Source organism: Radiomyces spectabilis (assembly GCF_025331425.1).
Source record: "Radiomyces spectabilis strain NRRL 2753 chromosome Unknown BYT42scaffold_3, whole genome shotgun sequence".
NCBI classification, from domain to species: Eukaryota; Fungi; Mucoromycota; class Mucoromycetes; order Mucorales; family Radiomycetaceae; genus Radiomyces; species Radiomyces spectabilis.
In genome coordinates, this window is record NW_026251928.1 from 477,712 (window position 1) to 496,259 (window position 18,548).

General features: G+C 43.3%; 7 protein-coding genes across 7 annotated transcripts; 2 read left to right on the forward strand and 5 right to left on the reverse strand.

Annotated features, from left to right (window-relative positions):
* Positions 1-308: 308 nt before the first annotated feature.
* BYT42DRAFT_611195 (uncharacterized protein) lies at positions 309-1,827 on the forward strand (the record flags this gene model as incomplete). Its single annotated transcript, XM_051571472.1, has 2 exons — positions 309-471; positions 572-1,827. 2 exons carry the CDS (start codon positions 309-311, stop codon positions 1,825-1,827), a joined length of 1,419 nt encoding a protein of 472 aa, XP_051425935.1.
* A 518-nt stretch (positions 1,828-2,345) lies between these two features.
* On the reverse strand, positions 2,346-3,350 carry BYT42DRAFT_559041 (uncharacterized protein). The gene is made up of 5 exons (XM_051567067.1): positions 3,251-3,350; positions 3,102-3,184; positions 2,837-3,037; positions 2,712-2,772; positions 2,346-2,638 (listed from the first exon to the last, which is right to left on the reverse strand). The coding sequence occupies exons 1-5, from the start codon at positions 3,311-3,313 to the stop codon at positions 2,588-2,590; spliced, it is 459 nt and encodes a 152-aa protein (XP_051425936.1). The 5' UTR covers positions 3,314-3,350; the 3' UTR covers positions 2,346-2,587.
* Positions 3,351-3,618: 268 nt separating this feature from the next.
* BYT42DRAFT_559043 (L domain-like protein) lies at positions 3,619-4,914 on the reverse strand. The gene is made up of 4 exons (XM_051567068.1): positions 4,719-4,914; positions 4,526-4,566; positions 3,952-4,455; positions 3,619-3,878 (listed from the first exon to the last, which is right to left on the reverse strand). The coding sequence occupies exons 1-4, from the start codon at positions 4,795-4,797 to the stop codon at positions 3,747-3,749; spliced, it is 756 nt and encodes a 251-aa protein (XP_051425937.1). The 5' UTR covers positions 4,798-4,914; the 3' UTR covers positions 3,619-3,746.
* A 341-nt stretch (positions 4,915-5,255) lies between these two features.
* Positions 5,256-6,767, forward strand: BYT42DRAFT_223382 (uncharacterized protein). The gene is made up of 7 exons (XM_051562595.1): positions 5,256-5,545; positions 5,606-5,744; positions 5,809-5,963; positions 6,023-6,230; positions 6,290-6,385; positions 6,457-6,536; positions 6,604-6,767. Exons 1-7 carry the CDS (start codon positions 5,490-5,492, stop codon positions 6,671-6,673), a joined length of 804 nt encoding a protein of 267 aa, XP_051425938.1. The 5' UTR covers positions 5,256-5,489; the 3' UTR covers positions 6,674-6,767.
* Positions 6,768-6,860: 93 nt separating this feature from the next.
* On the reverse strand, positions 6,861-10,456 carry BYT42DRAFT_611199 (uncharacterized protein; the record flags this gene model as incomplete). The annotated part of the gene is made up of 3 exons (XM_051571473.1): positions 6,861-7,658; positions 7,735-8,994; positions 9,077-10,456. The coding sequence occupies 3 exons, from the start codon at positions 10,454-10,456 to the stop codon at positions 6,861-6,863; spliced, it is 3,438 nt and encodes a 1,145-aa protein (XP_051425939.1).
* Positions 10,457-12,503: 2,047 nt separating this feature from the next.
* On the reverse strand, positions 12,504-14,119 carry BYT42DRAFT_642398 (uncharacterized protein). Its single transcript, XM_051572582.1, has 7 exons — positions 14,012-14,119; positions 13,696-13,949; positions 13,357-13,434; positions 13,126-13,282; positions 12,971-13,054; positions 12,848-12,914; positions 12,504-12,771 (listed from the first exon to the last, which is right to left on the reverse strand). Exons 1-7 carry the CDS (start codon positions 14,039-14,041, stop codon positions 12,680-12,682), a joined length of 762 nt encoding a protein of 253 aa, XP_051425940.1. The 5' UTR covers positions 14,042-14,119; the 3' UTR covers positions 12,504-12,679.
* Positions 14,120-14,861: 742 nt separating this feature from the next.
* Positions 14,862-17,582, reverse strand: BYT42DRAFT_611201 (uncharacterized protein; the record flags this gene model as incomplete). The annotated part of the gene is made up of 6 exons (XM_051571474.1): positions 14,862-15,828; positions 15,899-16,113; positions 16,181-16,520; positions 16,592-16,714; positions 16,784-16,971; positions 17,046-17,582. The coding sequence occupies 6 exons, from the start codon at positions 17,580-17,582 to the stop codon at positions 14,862-14,864; spliced, it is 2,370 nt and encodes a 789-aa protein (XP_051425941.1).
* Between the last annotated feature and the right edge of the window lie 966 nt (positions 17,583-18,548).

An 18,548-nucleotide genomic window follows, 5' to 3' on the forward strand; every position in this document is an offset into this window, starting at 1 on the left:
GTTTAAGCGCGGAAGACGAGGAAAAAAAAATGATGAAGGATAACGAACCACTGCAAGTCCGAATGGACGGTGCTCTGTGTAACGTTGGAAACAACAAGAGGCGCATGACCCCGCTTTTTATTTTCTTACTCTCTCACTCCTTTTTTGCTTCCTATTCTCTTTATCTTTTTTTTCTTTACTTTTTACCAAAGTGTATGCCATTCGTTGAATAATATATTATCTTTTTTTTTCAGTTTTTTATACCGTCTCCTGCTGTCTCCAGTCCGTCTATTTATATTCCACCTTTTTTTGACCTTGTGCCTGTTGTCATGTCAGAGCAAGATTTACCGTCGGAATTGTTGGAAAGCTATGGGCAATTGAGTCTCACTCAATTGTCCAGAAGCTCTCCCTCACGATTACTGTCGTTTCCCTACAAGCGGCCTCCGGCTTCTCAGCTGTCTACCAGAAATGGTAGTAACGGTAACGGAAAGTGTAAGTGATATCTACTTTTTTTTTTCTAGTGGAACCAAAAGTAAGAAGAATTGAAAATCGTTTTGCTTACTCTTTTCCCTTTTGGCTGATTTGGGTACAGCCTCGAATCTTTCGCATGTGCCTTGCAAATTTTTCAAACAAGGAACCTGCACTGCAGGCGCCAACTGCATCTTTTCGCATAACCAAGACCCCACGTTGGAAACGGCGGTATGCAAGTATTTTCTCAAAGGGAACTGTAAATTTGGGAGCAAGTGTGCGTTGCTACATACCATGTCGCCGGATGGTCGCAAGATGATTCAAAATCGGTCCTATTCATCCCACCAGCCAATCTCACCCGGTACACCAACTGCTAGCTATTCTTTCAGGAACACCAGTGAATCTTCCGCACGAAGTTTTAGTCATCTTAGCGCCGCCATTCATTACCGACAACAACAACAACAACAACAACAGCAGCAGCAGCAGCAGCAGCAGCAGCAGCAACATCAACATCAACATCAGCAGTATGGGCAAAGTCCATATAGTATGGCTACATCGGCTCCATCGTTAATGGAGGATCTCTGGCGGCCCAAAGCGCAAATGATGGCATCGATGCAAGGGAACCTGCTTTCGGACGATTTCATTGGTTTAAGATCATCGCCGCGTGAATCATCAAATCTATCCTCATCGTTTGGTGGATTGGGATCACCAGGCTTATACTCATCGACCACACCGACGAACACGGCAGGATTGCTTTCTCCACCCGTACCGCCTATGCGCAATTTACATAGTATCCCAGAGTCACATGGATACTTGGATGATGGGTATGACCTCAACGATGCTATGCTTCCATCCTCGCTCAATGATTTGTTTACACCGACCGAATTGCAATTACGTAAAGCTAGAGAGCAACAACAACAGCTCTCGTCTTCGTTGCTCAACTTTAGCTCCAGTACTAACCGTGAACGAACCATGTCAGACTCATTGTCAGGATATCGGTTGCCACCGTCGACCGATGCAGCTCATTCTCCGTTTGACCTGTTACCGCAGCAACCGTCCTCGTGGAAGGTACCTTTTTACCGAGGTCGTGATGGTGACGAAGATAACAGTATAGGATCGAATGGCATCACTATTCCTGGAGGTATCAGTGGATCCGGAAGTTACAGTCACACCAGCGTTTTTGAAAATTGGGAGTCGCCCGATCCTTTAACTCCATTCAATGCCGCAGATGACGAAGTTCAGTTCTACATGGAAGATGCGGGTTATATAGCGGAAGAAGAACAAGCCGATCGCAAACTGATAAAGAACAATAGCAGTATGGATTCGTCGCGCCTGGGCTCTCTCGGACTTCCCTCCCTTGTTGGTATCTCAAAATCATAAGTTCGCTCTCTCTCACACACCGCAGCCTGTACACTGTAATTCTTTCTCCTTTCAACCAAAGCAGACCAACCGAAGAAAAAAAAAATTAGTCCATCTCAAAAAATATTCCAACAAGCCTCATCATCATTCCGAAAAAAAAAAGGAGACTTGCATCCTACTCACCAAAAATCGAAAACTTTTTTTCCACAACACACCCCGGCCCCCCTCGAAACCAAAAAAAAAAAAAGAAAAAAAGAAATGCAAAAAGGATGCTTGCTATTCAGCAATCAAGAGACACTGGTCTTGTCTTTTCCATTTTTCTTTGATGCTTCCTGTTTTTTATTTATATATCATGTTTTCTTTTTTTTTGTATCAGAAGATCATTTCTCATTTTATACGTGTGTGTGTGCATGATATGTTTGAATCTAACGAATGAGAAAGAAATCCAAGCTCATTTGTTTTTTCCTACAAGATCCCTTGCCTTTATTTCTTGCTTATTTTTCGATATCTACTTTATTTCAACTCAATAAAAAAAAAGGATATATATTATAATAATACAGCATCAAACAGAAAAAAGAAAGTTGGTCACAATGTCATGCAAAATTGCAATGAAGTTTTATGCTAGTTCGCATCCTATGCAGAAACCATCGATGCAGCGGATCTCGCGTCTCCTGATCGGAGGAAGGAGGAGAAGATGGATTGATTTGGATAGGAACAGCATATTCCTTTGGTGGCGCATTTCGCTTGACAAGGTATACTAAGGTATATCGAACCGATGGAGTTACGATGATATAGGTTTGAATGAGAGTTTGGATTCGAAATAGCTGATGACCTAGTATAAACATCAAATATATACGATACATGAATATCTTTTGGTTGAGACAGTCTATATGCAGCAGACGTACTTTTTGTGGACATTTTCGGTATAACTCGCTCGAGTGATGGACGGTCTTCATACCGTTTTTCCTAAATAGTATGTGAGAATGCGATGCGTGAACTGAAAAGAGTTTTCTTTCATCCTTTTCATTACCATATCACGTAAACGATCAGGCCGGATTTCCTCGATCTTTCCACAGTGGCAATTTCCTGTATTGCATCTTCCCAGGTATCTATTTCATTGAGGGTAGTCCACGGATCACTGACAAGGTTGATATTATCTAGGCTTTCGCGATCCTCTAGCTCCCCAAGTTTATATTTGCGCCAATATGATTCCACAGCGTCGGGACATTGGCTATTTTAGAACAAGATCATTAAAATTCACGCCATCGTCGATTTCTTCAGCATAGCTTATTTACGCTTCTATCTCTTCTGCTGACTCCCAGCTCGCTGCCTCTATATCGAAGCCTACCCATTTGCACAGATACTGATAACCTACATTCTAACAAGGATCTTTTTCGTTTAGCTTTTTTTAATGTTCTACTATTAACACGGACAAAGTACAGACATCGTCACCATAATGCTGAATAATATATTCAACTTCATCGGTATTGTCCGTCAGGGCGGTCATGGTGGTGAAAACATGAAGCGGTTGGTGTTCAATGCACAAAATGTCAATTTGTCACTTCATGTGCTGCGCACCCCAAGACATCCCAGTGCTTACTCAGTGACTGGTTTTCATCGCGCAGGAAAAATCAAATGTTCGGGTGGTTCACAGACAAGGTTCTTTAAGGGACTGGCAACGCTCTTATAGGTAAAGGGAAGCTCTGTCACGTATCGAAATCATATATCTTGGAAATACCATACCACAATGCAGATAAAATAGTTGCGCTGGGCTGTATATCCAGTGAGGAAAAGGGGGACTCCCACAGCAGTTTGAACGTCATATTTCTCTATTATGCGAACCAAAGGCATAAAGCTTTATTACCGTTTTTCTTCAAGATAGCATGTATTGCTTTCAGTTTGTGCTTTCTTTTTCCGCTCCATAATGAATACAGGATATTTTACTCTTCCTCTTCCTCCTCACCGACTTTGTTGTTACGTGATGCTGGCTTTTCGTTTGGTACGTGGCCTGCCTTTAATACTCTTTCCAGCCGTGAAATTTCGTCAAGCGATGTTGCTTGTTTGAGAGCCTCCTGCAAATCATGAACCATTTCAGTACCCATTCTCGCAAAAAGTTACAGTCGTCACCCCCACCCAGTATGTTACCTTGATCTTCATCTGCTCATCAGCCGTCAGACCTTGTCCACCCTTTTGTGTTTCACGAGTCGCTTCTGCTATATCGAGTGCTTTGGATTTCTGCTCCGCAATGGACTTGGCAAGATCGTTATCCACACCGTCCGTGCCTTCGAACAGCTGTTTTGCTTCTTCGCGCTCCTTTTGCTTAATCTTGTTGAAGTCCAAAAGTCGAAGTTGTGGAACTTTGTGAATCACATACAGTCGGTAGTATCGCTTTTTCGCCACGGGGTTATCCAATAAACAGAGCTTGGTCAATTTCTTGAATTGTGCTAATACTTCCAAATCGCCCAGTTCTTGGAGTGAATTGTTGGTCAAAATCAGGGTCGATAAATTAGGTACAAATTCGTGCATGTGTGGATCGATTTTGCTGATGCGGTTATTAGCCAATAAAAGATGCTGCAGTCTGGTTAAACGAGGAAAATTGCCAAGGACACGCAGATCATTATTCGTAAAGTCGATGGTGTCGTTGAGATCCTGAGCAAAAGGGTGTCACAGATAAGTATACCATTGGATAAATCCCTGAACAAGTCGGGGTGAATCGTACCTTTGTCGCACCAAGATTCTCGATGGCACCTATTTTCAAGTCTAAAATAAAGACATTTTTATGCGTCAACAACGGGTTACTACGTTCGTTCACACTGTAATGAGCTATTCTTCCTGTTTCCATCTCAACGAGGCAGGAAACGCGCCGTCTTTGGAAGCCGTTTAGAAGCAAGTAAACAAAGCGGGTCATTTACCTCGTAAGACCAACTCGCGGTCTTTTACGGGATTAATTCGCGAAGGAGAATTCGCAATAAGATCAGTGGTTAACTTCATAATGCCCACTAATACAGTTTGACAAGAAAAGGCTGGTAGAGCAAAAAAAAAAAGTCGAAATTTTTTTGTTCAGGTAAATTTTCGACCAACGACTTGCCCACCGACGCTGGCCTCAACTACGTCATTTTTCCCTGTAGTCCTCCACCTCACAACGATAATTTTCGATTCGTTTTTTTTTTTTTTTTTTTTTTGATCTTTCATGCATGTGTTTGATAATGAAGCTTTCATGTCAGTGACTGTTCGAATATTTTGCTGATATGCATCTGATTTCCCTGCTTCACAGTCTGAATAGACTCTTCACAAATATATGCTTGTCTATAATGCAAAAGGAACAATGTAACAAGTCACCATAACGTTAATATTAAGAAGCATAACCCAGCCATGCGGATGCAAAAAAGTGCTTACCAAATGTAGCTTTGATGGAACGGATTTTATAAGTTGTTTCTAAAAATGTTTATGAGCGTGGATCCTCTTTGGATCCTCTTACGTGCTGGGATCACCGCCAAAAAATCTGTCAATGAATTTTTTGGAATATTTGTCCATTCAGTTCATAAACCGAAGTCTCGGGTACCCAGCAGAAGTGGCAAGCACAGCATGGAATTACCTCACGTTGGCAACCACTGTAGCTTAAAGAACTGTGCTGCTTTAGGAAAGTCCTCTGTCAGACAACGCAGTTTCATTGAGTGGTGCTAATGAATAAAATAGACTTTTTGCCGGTTGTGTGCATTTACTGTAACAAGGTGTTCTGGTACGAGTGAACCTATCATTTATCGTGGTTGTTTCTGTTTTGCTAAAATGTCGAGATCAGCGGTGATCATCGCTTGCCCTTTGATCATGATTGCAGAGAATATTCTCTTCATGACAGAGAAGCGATTCAATGTCCTCAATGTCAAAAGTTCTTGAGAACACCTTCCGTTGACACCCAAAAGACGAACGCCGAACAGATAGTGAGTTTCACATCCTTGGCAACTGTTTTTTTCTTTGTGATACGTGTTTTAACATCTCTCATAGGTGGAAGAACATTTAAAATCGAGATGTGTCCTGCATTGTATATTAACAGAAACAAAGGACCCAAAGTTTCGGTGTTCGGTGAGCGGCTGTAATCATAAAGAATCCGTGGTGGGGAAAGTGCATTGCGATAAATGCGATCATGATTTTTGTGTCAAGTAAGTCGTGTGGCATCTTATATTATTTATCACTTTTACAAGCCTAACGTCGCGAACAGACATCGGCATCCATTGTCGCATCAATGTATTTCCTTGAATGCGGATGAGGAGAGAAAAGTTCAGCGACGAGAAGCAGCTCAAGAAAAGCTTGCAAAAACCTTTAAACCACCACCTTCATCCCCAGTGACGCAGCGAAAAGCCAACCGTGATACAGCACAAAAGAAAAATACAATGGTGGAAATGATGAAAATCAAAGCAAAAGCAAAAGTGGGTCTTCTGATTCGCGCCACGTTGTCTTGTCCAACTGACAGTTTCGATATCCATAGGGGTTGACATCAGTCCCGCTCAATTCTCGCATCTACTTATATGTTCATTTCCCTAAAGAAACCCATACCGAACCACAGCCAATGTTCTTTGACAAGGTATTGTGCGTCCTGAATGCATCAATTTATTTGGTTAATTTTCCTTATTTGCGTTGTATAGTATATTACAGTTGGCAAAACACTGGACATGCTCGCTGATCATTGTGGCATCAAGAACAAAAACCATCAAGTGCCCTTGGACGATTCAGAGGTAGCATGGCAAATTATCTCATACATGTGAAATGATCTTGATATTGATTACGCACCATTTTTTTCAGCGTCTGGGAATATATCGCTATCCCGAACACACGGTGTTGGAAATGGGCGCCAAGCTTGACTCTGCATTGAGCAGTCTAGACACCATTGCGCTAGCAAGAAAAGATGAAATAACGGAGGGCAACTAAGCAAATATCATGAGATAAAATGGTCATTATGCTGCATTTACTGATGCTTTATGTATAAAGAATGTACTGTATCTTGAAAAGCTAAAAAACATCGATCATTAGTTTTTACTGTAATTAGTGCATGGGAAAAACTACTCCCACGGTATATTTCCATCGTCGTCGTATAGATAATAAGATAACCGGTCTGTATCAGACATGGCTTCACGAACACCGAAATCGTCAGCAAACGGGACCGCGTGATTGCATTGGACCGTGGCCGACTTTGACATTTTTAACGGAGAGACATCCAAATTACCTGCGGCAAGACATTTATAAAACGGATCCGGATAGTCTAGGGCAGTAGCAGATACGGCCTCTTCTTCTTGGACAGCCATAAAAGCTGGGTGTATGAATGAGTTTCCTTCCGCATACATTGAAGCATGGCTGGGAATATATCCGTAGTTAGGTTCAGTCGTTTGTGAACCATGAGAAATGGTGCACCTCGGAGACGTTTGTTCCGATTTTTGACCGTTGTTGGACGACGAGCGTCCTTGAAGTTTCAGTTGAGCAGCCGTGAGATCCTGAGCAGCTGTGGCGGATAGCTTTTCGATAGCATGTATCATCTGTTCCTGTGCTTCAAAGGCACGTTTGTTCTTGCCCACGGCTCGCAGCAAACCGTCAATCACCGCAATGATCTGAACGTAATTTTTTTCCGCGTTTTGCCTCGCTTGCATCTGAAGGTGAAGCTGCGTTTTGACGTCTCGTGTTTTCATGCCTGCAGAATGCATAATAAACCATCGCGTTTCATTTTCTGTTTGGACTAGTCCGTGAATCGTCGTTCGAAGTGTCGATAATTGATATCGTAAATCTTTTCTGGGCTTTGGAAAATCAATGATGTGAATGTTGGATTCTATTGCTCGAGCCAACACACGATAGCCTTCAATTGTAATCTACAAAACAAAAACCCACATCATGGGGTTCAGTACATGTAGTCGCAGATCAAATACTACACCAGTGTGCACATACCCTGTTATCGTCAATGCTGAGAGCTTGCAATGTTTGATTGTGGCGTAAAGCATCTGCAAGTGCAACGGCACCGGAATCGCCAAAATGCAGGCCATCCAATTCGAGGCGTCGTAACGTGGTGTTATGGCATAGACTTTTCAAGGCTCCGGCCACCGTTGATCCCAAGTTTCCATGCGCCTTTATACTGAGCTTCAAAGATTCCAGTGTGCTGTTTCGCTCAAAAAGCGAACCGAGCATGTGGCCTGTATCGGTTGAAAGTGAGGGACATGATACGCGAATATTGGTCAAGTCGAGATGCGCCAATGTGGAATTATCGCGTAAACAATCCAATAATTCACGTATTGTAGCGTCCTCCCACTCTGTATTGGCAAACGATAACGAGCAAGGACCTTGGCTTTGTAGGATGGCATAGAACAGCTTTGGCGAATGCGCAACATCTTTCAGCAAAGGATTTCCACTGAGGTTCAAATGCAGCTGCCGATGACCCGACTGGCTAATACAGATGAATAACTGGCTGACGTGAGTTCCGTTTAATCCGCAGTTTGAGAGATGTAAACATTGAATTGATTTAAAAGACGGGGTCTTTATCCACTGGCATAGCAGTGCGACTTCTGTTTGACCGAAAGGATTATTACTGAGGCACAGTTCACCTAGGTGAGAAGCGTAAAGTGTGTTGGCGTGAAGTGGAATCCTGTATCCACGGAGGCGTAGCACACGGAGATGCGGGTGGAAAGCTTGCGAAAAGAGATCGTCAACCAAATCCTGTGGCAGGTGTGCTTCATAAAGTTCGTCGCATGCAACATCCAATACTCTCAGCTGATGCGCTTTCCTTGTGACAATCTTCAGTAAGAGCTCAATCTGTTTGGTCGCAAGTCCGCAATGGTGGAGATCGATGTCTCTGATATACCGCGCTCTTGCTTTTATCCCGTCCAACAATACTTGAAACTCACCCGGCTTGATGCGATTGCTGGCTAGACATATGCAATTGATACCTGATCGACCCAGACGTAATGCTTCTCCTAATATAGTCACGGCAGTGACAGACGAGGAAGGGCAATTCCCGTATCCAATCTTGCAACCGCGCAAATCGATTTCTTGTAATAACAGATTATCCCAGATGATAGCTTGCAATTCGCTGCAGAGAACATTGGAGTCTGTAGGTCCATTCGGGTAGCAAGTCCATCCATCGTCTTTATCGATGCTCCATTCTTCCAGCACTTGCAAGGAATGATCCGCCAGGCATATCCGCTGAAATATTGGCTACGGCGATCGACATGAAAAGAAAAGCCCTTAGTAATCCATACCTTGGGGAAAAAGCAGTATACACCGTTCGCTCACTTACGTTATAAACAAGGGACCGACATATGGCTAGTAGCTCATAACGACTATAGTAGGGTGGGGAGTCTCTGATTTCATTTGGCGGCAACAGCGTAAACGTTTGACATCCACGATCACCCGTGATGGAATAGGCAAAGCGAGCTTTGTTGAGATTGAGCGCTGCACAATAGGAATGAAGCGTGACATTGAATTGCTGGTTGTCTTTGTTGCATGGTTGCTCAACCTCTTGATGATCGTCCAATGTTATGTGCAACCGTGGTAGTCTTGTGTTTTCAAGATGCTTTGGTAGGTGCATAGTATAGGATAGCGTCGTAGCAAAGGGCATCAGTGACTCGATCGCCTGCCGTAAGGACATGACCACTGTCTCACAGAGTGACGATATTAGAAGGAATCGACTTGAACTTTTCCGAGTGTCAGATGGATGGTTGACTTGTCGTACAACTAGCTCTACGGTATCATCTTTGCCCGATTCAAAACTGAAATTCTGAATCGCCAATAGCCCATAGCGATCTCGGCCGACAACTTTCAGATGAGCATCATTCGGCGGGCCAGCAATAGGAAGTAGGTAAAAGCTGAATCGGCCAATAGCAAACAGTACCACCAGGTAGACTTCAGAGTATTTCGTCGTGCCATCCTTTGATGCCTTGGGTCGCTTTTCCTTGATCAAAACTTTTTGGACCATGGGATTATCCAATGAATCATTTTGTTTCGCCATGCGGTTAAGCACTGCATATCTCTCGGAATCACTGAGCGTGGCATTGCAAAAGTTCATTCTTTGGTGGACTTGTTGTACGGCGTGACGGAGTTCATCGACCCATCGCTGGCAATCGTGCAAGGTATCTGCTGTGATGGTGAGACATTGGGGCTGTTTGGTGACTTGGTGCATATGCTCGATACGAAATGTGTTGGCAGTACTTGAAATATAATGAATCGCAAAGATATCTTTCAAGGACAGTACGCGGTGGTTTGTATTAATCGCACTATTGCCGTCAAATAGATCAAGTATCTCTTCTTTGATCCGAGTTTTTTGTAACGATTTATAACGTAGCAGGTAGTGGCTGGTAAGCACAAAGTAGCCGCGTCTCGACTTTGGTAAAAGGATGCTTGTTTCGCCGGCCTGATAAGACACTTTGCCAACGTAAAACACTTTTTCGCCTGGAATCCCTGTCGGGTGCGTGTTTTTGTCGTGCTCGTGTGGCTGATAAGGTTCTGGTAGCGAGATGGATCGGTGCAACTGCTCTCCGTTACCTATATCTTCAGAATGCCTCGTGGTAGTCGATGGACTTGACACCATTGATTTTGAGCAAGGCAAGCGACTACTATTGGTCAAGGTCGGCAAAGGAGATGGCAATAAAGAAGCTTGAGAGGAGGAAGAAGATGTCATTGTATAAGCGGATAAAGAGCCTGATGTTGAGGAGAAGGAGGAGGTCGGAATCATCGTTTAGGTGAAAAAGTTATGAGAGCTCGTTGTAGCACTCATTATAACAAGAAATCACTAATCTCAGAATAAGATGATCAGTCAATCGATCTAAAAGGCAGAAAGCGACCTGAAACCCAATATGGAAGTTACAGAATATCAGGAAAACCGTATCAGAGCGATTATATGGATCATCCAACTTATTCAACTGTAAACTTGTTCCGTGCCAGAAACAACGTGTTCGGTGAAACGCGGCTGGATTCGTTACCATGTCTGATCCGACCTCGGTTCGCACAGACGATCAGTATGACAGCGGAAGCAGCCAATCACGTAACGGAAAATGGTCGCATGCGCGTATCCAATCGATGCATCACTCAGATTCTGATTCTCTTTTATTAGGTGACTTGGTTTGCTAGTTTCTAGACAATGGCGTAGTTACCAAAAATTATTGCTGTAAGATACTGTAGCCAAATGGTCACCCAATGGACTACTCGATAGAAGCACAACAAAAGAATATTATCCGTTATTATACTGTTGGAAAACAGATTGGTCTCTGTTTGTATAAAAAAATTGCAGGGTGGTTCCTATGCGGACAATATATTACACCAGTTGGATTTCGCACCGAGATGCACCGTCCTTGGCTCGATCACCGCCTTGATCCTTCTACTGCATCGATCAGGGGTCTCCCATAGAGCTGAGCGGTGGTCTTTTTAATAAACGCACTCTGTCCGCTCAATGTGGAAACGAAATATATTGTTGATTTCCCCTGCTTGAACTGTGATTACGCTTTAGCGGGCTAATGCTGGCAAAGTGGCGAAATACATTGCATGCCACATGAATTCCGCCAGAAAGTATCCAACAGATACAGGCGATGACAGCAATAGTGAATAAAACTGAAAATCTCGTTCCCGACGGTCCCAAATTCCAATGACTGAACAAAGCTTGATCGCGCGGGTCCAAAACATTTTTTGCCTCCCTTGTACACCATAACACATTGAACAGCAAAACGGCCATCAGCTAGGACGGGTAGGGAAAATACAGAGCAATGCCAGCAATCATTGGGCGTACAGGGCCGCCCAGATGACAAAGTACTAGGTTCGTAGGCACAGGTCGCTCTTCATCCGCGTAATGAACACTCGGGGTTTCCACTAATGGGCTTTAATCATTCATTTAAAAAGGTACTGTAAAGATGATTGCTTTGGGTTTATTGATCCTGTATCTATTTTTTTCGGGTTTGTTTTAAGATGACCGTTGTTGATACGTGTTACTGGATTCGAGAATCACGTAAAGTTACCAGGAAACAACCCAGGATCTCAAGTTTTTCCTTTTTTGTTTTTCTGGGTCACTGTGGAGCGGGTTTATCGAGAGAGCAAAATGATGTTGCGAGAATCAAGATGATTCCCCATCATGGCAACATCCACAAATGTCTAAGCACAGCGTCTTTCAAAATACCCTATTACTATAACATTACCTTTACCAAAGCAGCATAGAACAGAAAACTTTGAATCGTAACCTAGCGAGCCTTGATATTTTGTATTCATTTGATTGATTTCCGTCGATAATTTTCAGTCTTGAGCTGGTTGTCAATTTGCCTTAAAAGTTGCTTCCTTTTTTGTTTTTCCTTTTTTTTTTTCTTTTGCTGGTAAACTTCTTTGTAACCTTGATCCTTTTTTCTTTCTTGACGACTTGTGTACAATCTTGACTCTTTTTTTCTTTTCTTCGTATCGTCTTTTTTGATGGCAGACTATGAAATGCTTGCACCGAAAGGAACCATTGTAGCAGCAAACCTCGTCCACTTGAAAAATGGTTACTGTACGTTTTTTGCAGGCACTTGGATGCTTCATTGCTTGATTGGGATCCCAATTGCTTAAAGTGTTGACCGGTACGGGTCTTTTTCCCATTTGCAATAGGTCACGGAACTTTCTTCTTTTAAGATTTGGCAAAAAGTCACACTTGCTTTCTTCACACGACTTCGACACGAGGAAGGAATAAACATTCAAGGATAGCCTTGGTTAAAAAAAGTATACAAAAGTGCATACAAACTGATCTTGCCAAATGCTTGCAACCCTTTTTGAATCAATCTTCACGTTTGTTTTCTTATGCAACCAGGGAGGGGAGGAGAAAGAATCCATCGGTTAGGGAAAGCTTCCGACTCACATACTTTTAATGGTAAGGACTACTTTTCATCTTTCAATCTTCTTCAACGAGACCAAGATCTGCTACGGCTTCTTGATCTGTAGTATCTTCTACGTCTGTCGGGTGAACGGGATCGGCTACGTCGGCTGCCGCCGCCGCGACGATATCGACGATCGCGGTCACGGCCATAGTCATTACGACGTCTCTCGCCCATGTACTCACCAGGAGTCGGCGTATGCGGACGGTGAGTCACCGAATAATCCACGCGAATGTTACGATCATCGATTTCCTGCAAAGGGTATTAATGAACTGCTACATGCCATATCATACGAAATAATCACTCACAAGACCATCGGTGGCTTCTCGAGCACGAGTAGCTTCCTCTACGTTGCTATAGTTAATGAATCCAAAACCTCTGGAACGGTTGCTCTAAAAGTAAAATGGACACATAAAATAAACCATCGGTTCCTCCAAAAACTAATCGTGCATTTGTGACTTACGCGATGATCATAAACGATGGTGACCTTTTCCAGGTTTCCATACTGTTTGAAAACCTCTTCCAAATCCGATTCACGCGTTCTCAAGCTCAAACCAAAGACACCAAGAACCTGCGACTTCTCGGGCGCATCTCTTGTACCATGGAATTCTTTGCCTCGTCTAGAAACCGTGCCAGAATGCATTCAGTATGCGTGAATCCATTGCCAAAAAAAAAAAAATGCAATTCAACTCACCTTCCGCCAGCACGGCTTCCACCACCACCGCGTCCTCTGGGCGAACGGGAACGATATCGGCGACGAGGTGGGGTGACACTAAAAATGAAACAGTCGGTAAGTAAAAAAGCACAATAGTAACTTTTCAAAGCCCCCCATCTTGAAATAGAATATGTCAAACGAACGAAATAAAAAATAAAATAAAAAGCGCCAGCTATGCGATAAGCAAACATTCACGCGCAGTCCAACAAAAGAAAAAGGCATCCCAAAACACAGTGAAAATTTTGCCATGACCACGACAAAAAAAAAAGCAATAATGTGCAAAAACAGGATTCACTGAAAATGAAAGCAAAATCTTACCTTCTTCTACGATCTCTGCTACGTGATCTCGAGCGAGAAGGCGAACGACGGCGAGAACGATGGCCACGGCTCGATCCACGACGAGGCGAGATGGAGCGTGAACGCGATCGAGAACGAGAAATGGTTCTACGTTTAGGAGATAGACTGCGGCTTCGAGAACGTGAAGCGGATCGTCGTCCTCCGTCCGCGTCATAGAAACGGTCCTCTCTCACTTGCTCTTCCGCCATAACTTGTCTATCATCAGAGACTTGGCCCTATATAGAGCAGTTTAAGCAAGTTGTTCTTTCTTAGCAAATGCTTGAATCGTGCCACTTACAACTGCCGAATTATCGTACTCCATATCCATGATAAGAAAACAAAATGAAAGGTGGGTCACTTTCTCTTTTTTTTTTTTCTTTTGGGTTGGACGCACAAAAAAAAAAAATTGTGGTGCGCTTCAATCTGACGTCATCAAGACTGCGTTTTCATTCCAAGCGCCAACAACACTTGGAACTGAATGCATGCCCACAACCCATCAAGGCAACGGCCCCACAGAACTGTCATCGTTGTATATGAGTATTCCTTCACATTCTTTCTTTTTCGCAAGGGCAATTTGGATACATACGAGCAACAAGCTGCAGTTACAGTAGAAGTATATTTTGCGTACTCAGGGAAAGTTCCACATAGAAAAGAAACAAAAATCTGTGCAAAAACGTTACTGTGGCTTCGCATAGAGGGTAATTGGGTTTCGATCAGCGTATTTTTTAACAAGAAGATATTGTTCAATAAGTAGTTGAAGGATTTTTGCATAAACGATGCTTGAACTGTACAACAAAGTGTTTCTGTTGCACAAAAATGGTCCGGCATTGAATCCACGGTGGAAAAAGAACAAGTGTGCTGGAGTATGATCAATTCCCTTGCGAAAGTGATCGCCAACTGCTGTTACAACACGGCAATTTTTACACCGCTAAAATAACCCCAAACCAATGTTGTGTAAAATTCACTAATTGCATACTATTGATGCTGTTAGTTAGGCTCGAAATGGATGACAAGAATTTCTTATCTACAAAACTTTAGTGGAAAAAATGCAATGAAGATTCAATATACAAAAAGAATAAAAAAATGAGATATGAAGTTAATAATATACTGTAGAGTAAATAAAAAAACAAAAAAAGTAACAGAAGCGTTTAAAGTCCTTCCTTCAACAAGGCAAATAGATTCATGGGATCCACAGCCTCGAAAGCCTGATTGATGTGGCGTTCTAAACAATTCTGCCTTTGCTGTGGTTGTGGATCTAGGCTTCTCGTCTGCCCACTTGGTGGCGGTGGTGGTGGGCTATTGGAGTTTTGGCCGCCACCTTGAACTATACGCATTGCAATCTCTCTTGCGTCTTCTACTTTTCCAGTCATCTTGAGACCGACGACTTGTAAAGCAAGCTCCATCAACGCTCGATCATTCTCACTGTAGTATGTAAACAGCGTCACCTCCTGGCTGTCCATCACCATGGGATGCTCCTTGAACGACACAACGACTGTTCCTGGTTCCCTTGCTGGAGGAAGGATACATACGAGCGTATTCGGAGACCAGTAGTGGGTACTGGATGCTTCCACATCGCCAAAAAGACAAGTCATTCCAGGTCGGAAGTTATTGCCGAGAATCGTTACTTCTTGTCCTCCATAAGTCGGTCCTTCGTTGGGAATCAAACGCTGCAACTGTGGACGTTCATTCGCTAGCGGTGATCCAGAATGGGTGGTGCCGGAAGCTATACTACTGAGAAAATTCATGGAGGGTACCATACTCGTATCAGTGGTTGTGTCTTTCACATTCGTCGTATGTTGTGCTGTTATATCGGGATGAGAGGAAGTAGGACGAGAAGGGATTGGGTAGCGAGGGTCTTTGAAGGATGTAGCAAAGGACGGAGTATGGCCACTACTTTGAAGCTGGCTGTTGGTGGAATGGACTGATGCAGGAGCTCTGAAATCAAATTGCCCAGCTGACAGAATTGTCTGCTTGTTTGGTTTCTCATATTCGGTGTGGGAATGTTTCCGGCTGGCTTTGACTTTACTTGATTTGTGGTCATCTGTGATCATGATTGGCGGTGACATTCCCGTGGCGATTTTGTCGCCCGTATGATCATGCATTTCAAAATAGATGCTGATACAAAGGAATATGAATTTCAGGCCACGAAAGGACTATATTAAGGCATGTACCACCGAACACTTACCAAAAACCCACTTTCTCATTGTGATGTCGGCAATAACATGTGATACGCGTTGGTAAAATAGTGTCGCCTGAGCTAAAATCCACCACGTCAGAGCAATTGAACAGTAGCACTTTCTGCTCCTCTTGTGCCAACGATTTTTCGTCGTCCGCTAAACGTCTATCGTCGTCTGTTTCCATCTTGACTTTATTTTCTTTTCGACGTTGAGATCGTTTACGCTGTTACAGATACCACATGAGTTACATGATCAACCCTTCTTTACCACCAAGAATACCCATTTCTTACCTCACGCTGTATACAACCAAGGCAAGTGACGACTTTCCGGGATGGATCGCTCGCACAAATAACACGTGCGCTGAGAAATAGCATCTTATCGGATTTAATCGGCATATTGGCGCTATCAAGGCCCACCATATTCGTAGCTTTTGTGTTGCTTGCTGAATTGGTCAACATGATTTGCCGTTTTAACTTGTCCTTGGCTACCATCTGTTCTGGTAACTTGAGATGCGACCAACGTTGTGCTTTGTCACCGTCATCCGTCACCAATTGTATGCATAACTTGATTTGCGTTTCCACACGCGACTTGGCACCGGTTTGTGGCACACCCAGCACTCGAATTTGCATACTGTGACAGTTCCAAAAAATGTTTGTCAGCTATGATTCGCTGTACCATGACGACAAAATGGGTTTACTTACCCCTTGTTTTTTATGGAATGTGGTAAACCTCCAGGTACATCTGGTGGCGATTCGTATTCTAGTTCAGAGAGGGGTGTGTGTTGCTCATTTTGCGCTTGTGAGAATTGGGTAAAGAGCGGGTTTCTAGAACCACAGCGTAGCGGTTAGCATACAAGAAGCGCTACAGTTCAAAAAAAAAAAGGATCCACTTACAGAGAGCTGGTCAATTGCATAGGATAATTAAAGTATTCGGTAAAGTTTTTTGCCAAGTTTGGGATGGCCTGTGGAAAAGGATTATGCGGGACGTTGGGAATAGGATAAGTCGAGAGGTACTCGGTAAAGTTTTTCGCGAGATTAGGAAACGCTTGCGGAAACGGATTATGTGCAACATTGGAGAAGAACTGGCAGCACAAAAGAAAGAGGCATACATAAGAGAGACGATTCCGATTAAGATGTCCAAAGAAAATTAACTTACGCTATTGAATCCTGACCAAAAAGTCTGGCTCGACTCAGGGGCTGAACTGCTCGTGGCTTGTTGAAGTGAATCTGCTATTGAATGTGGTTGACTTTGTGCAAGCGACGAGTTTTCTGTGGTCGATGGCGGTTGTTGCTGTTGCTGTTGCAATGTTAGCCGTGAAGATGGTGGTTCTGTGTTAAGAGAAGTGAAATCCATGAAAACGTCAGTATCGGCATCGTGCATGGGCTGATCCTCGTAGTGGGAGGCATCGTCTTCTTCTTGTGGTGCGTGATGGGACTGCGATTGGTCAAAGTGTTTGTGTTGTTCGTTCTGTTGTTGTTGTTGTTGTTGCTGTTGCATGAAGAACAGCGGATTATCGGGTGCCAACTGATCCAATTTATAAAAGAACGACTGGTCGATAAAATTATTCTGCTGCATGTGGGTAGTGTCGTCATGCGGCTCACTCGTAGACGACTCGGAAGGTGAATCGCATAGGTGAGCCGTCATATCTTTAGTAGTTGAACCTGCATCTGTAACAGGATTCCGAATCGACATGATATTTCACGGTCGAAAGCGCAAGGCAAGAGCGTTAAATAAAATAAAAAAATGTAGAAAGACAAGTCGGACCTGTGAAGAAACAAAAAAAGAACGACGACACGGCATTTTTTTTTTTGTTTTTTTTCCATCCTCGAAATACAACCCCGTCGCCCAATCAAGATTGGGGATTACCTCACCATCACGCGAGCCCACCTTTGGCTGTTGCTTTGCATGAGACCATCCTATGGTACGAATATCGCTGCAGTTCAATGAAAACATCGTTTCAACTACGCTTGTGTACAGCAACATTTTATCGGTAAATACGCTAAGCTAACCGGCTATGGACTTGTATTTATTTGGTGATTTCTGATGTTGACCGGTTACTGTGCTGTTACATATTCACTGTCGATCCTACTTATCTGCACAGAACCATAACTGTCACATCCACTCATCGTCAACAACGTTGCTATACAAAAATTCTCCCGGGCTAAATATGAGTCAAAGCTCAATTGTATGAAAGCTCAGACGATATACATAACCGCCGATACACAAAATAACTCACAACCCCAAGATCTGGCGTTCTTGTCGGTATTGCCGATGTTGAATTTCCTTTTCAGATAAAGACCGGTTTCCTTTTTTGGTTTATCAAACAGCTCCTTCATCATTCTTCCCATTGGCAACAGCGACAGCAAAGAGACCCTTATTGCGCGGATCTTTTTTGACGGTCCCATTAGACCGTGTATCAGGAACAATGATTGTTGGCCAAGGTAGCATTCCTCGCTTCATTTCAAGAACCCTGATACTGGTTGCCGCGTAGACACTAATATATGCACGACTTTTGGTTTTTCTCACACAATGATTGGTCTTTGATTTATGTGAACACTTTGACCGAGAAATTGACTCGAAACATCCCCCTGAATGCGATTGCAAGTTTACACGGTATACCTATTGCCATCTGCGACACCCTAAATCGGGCAGCTGCCT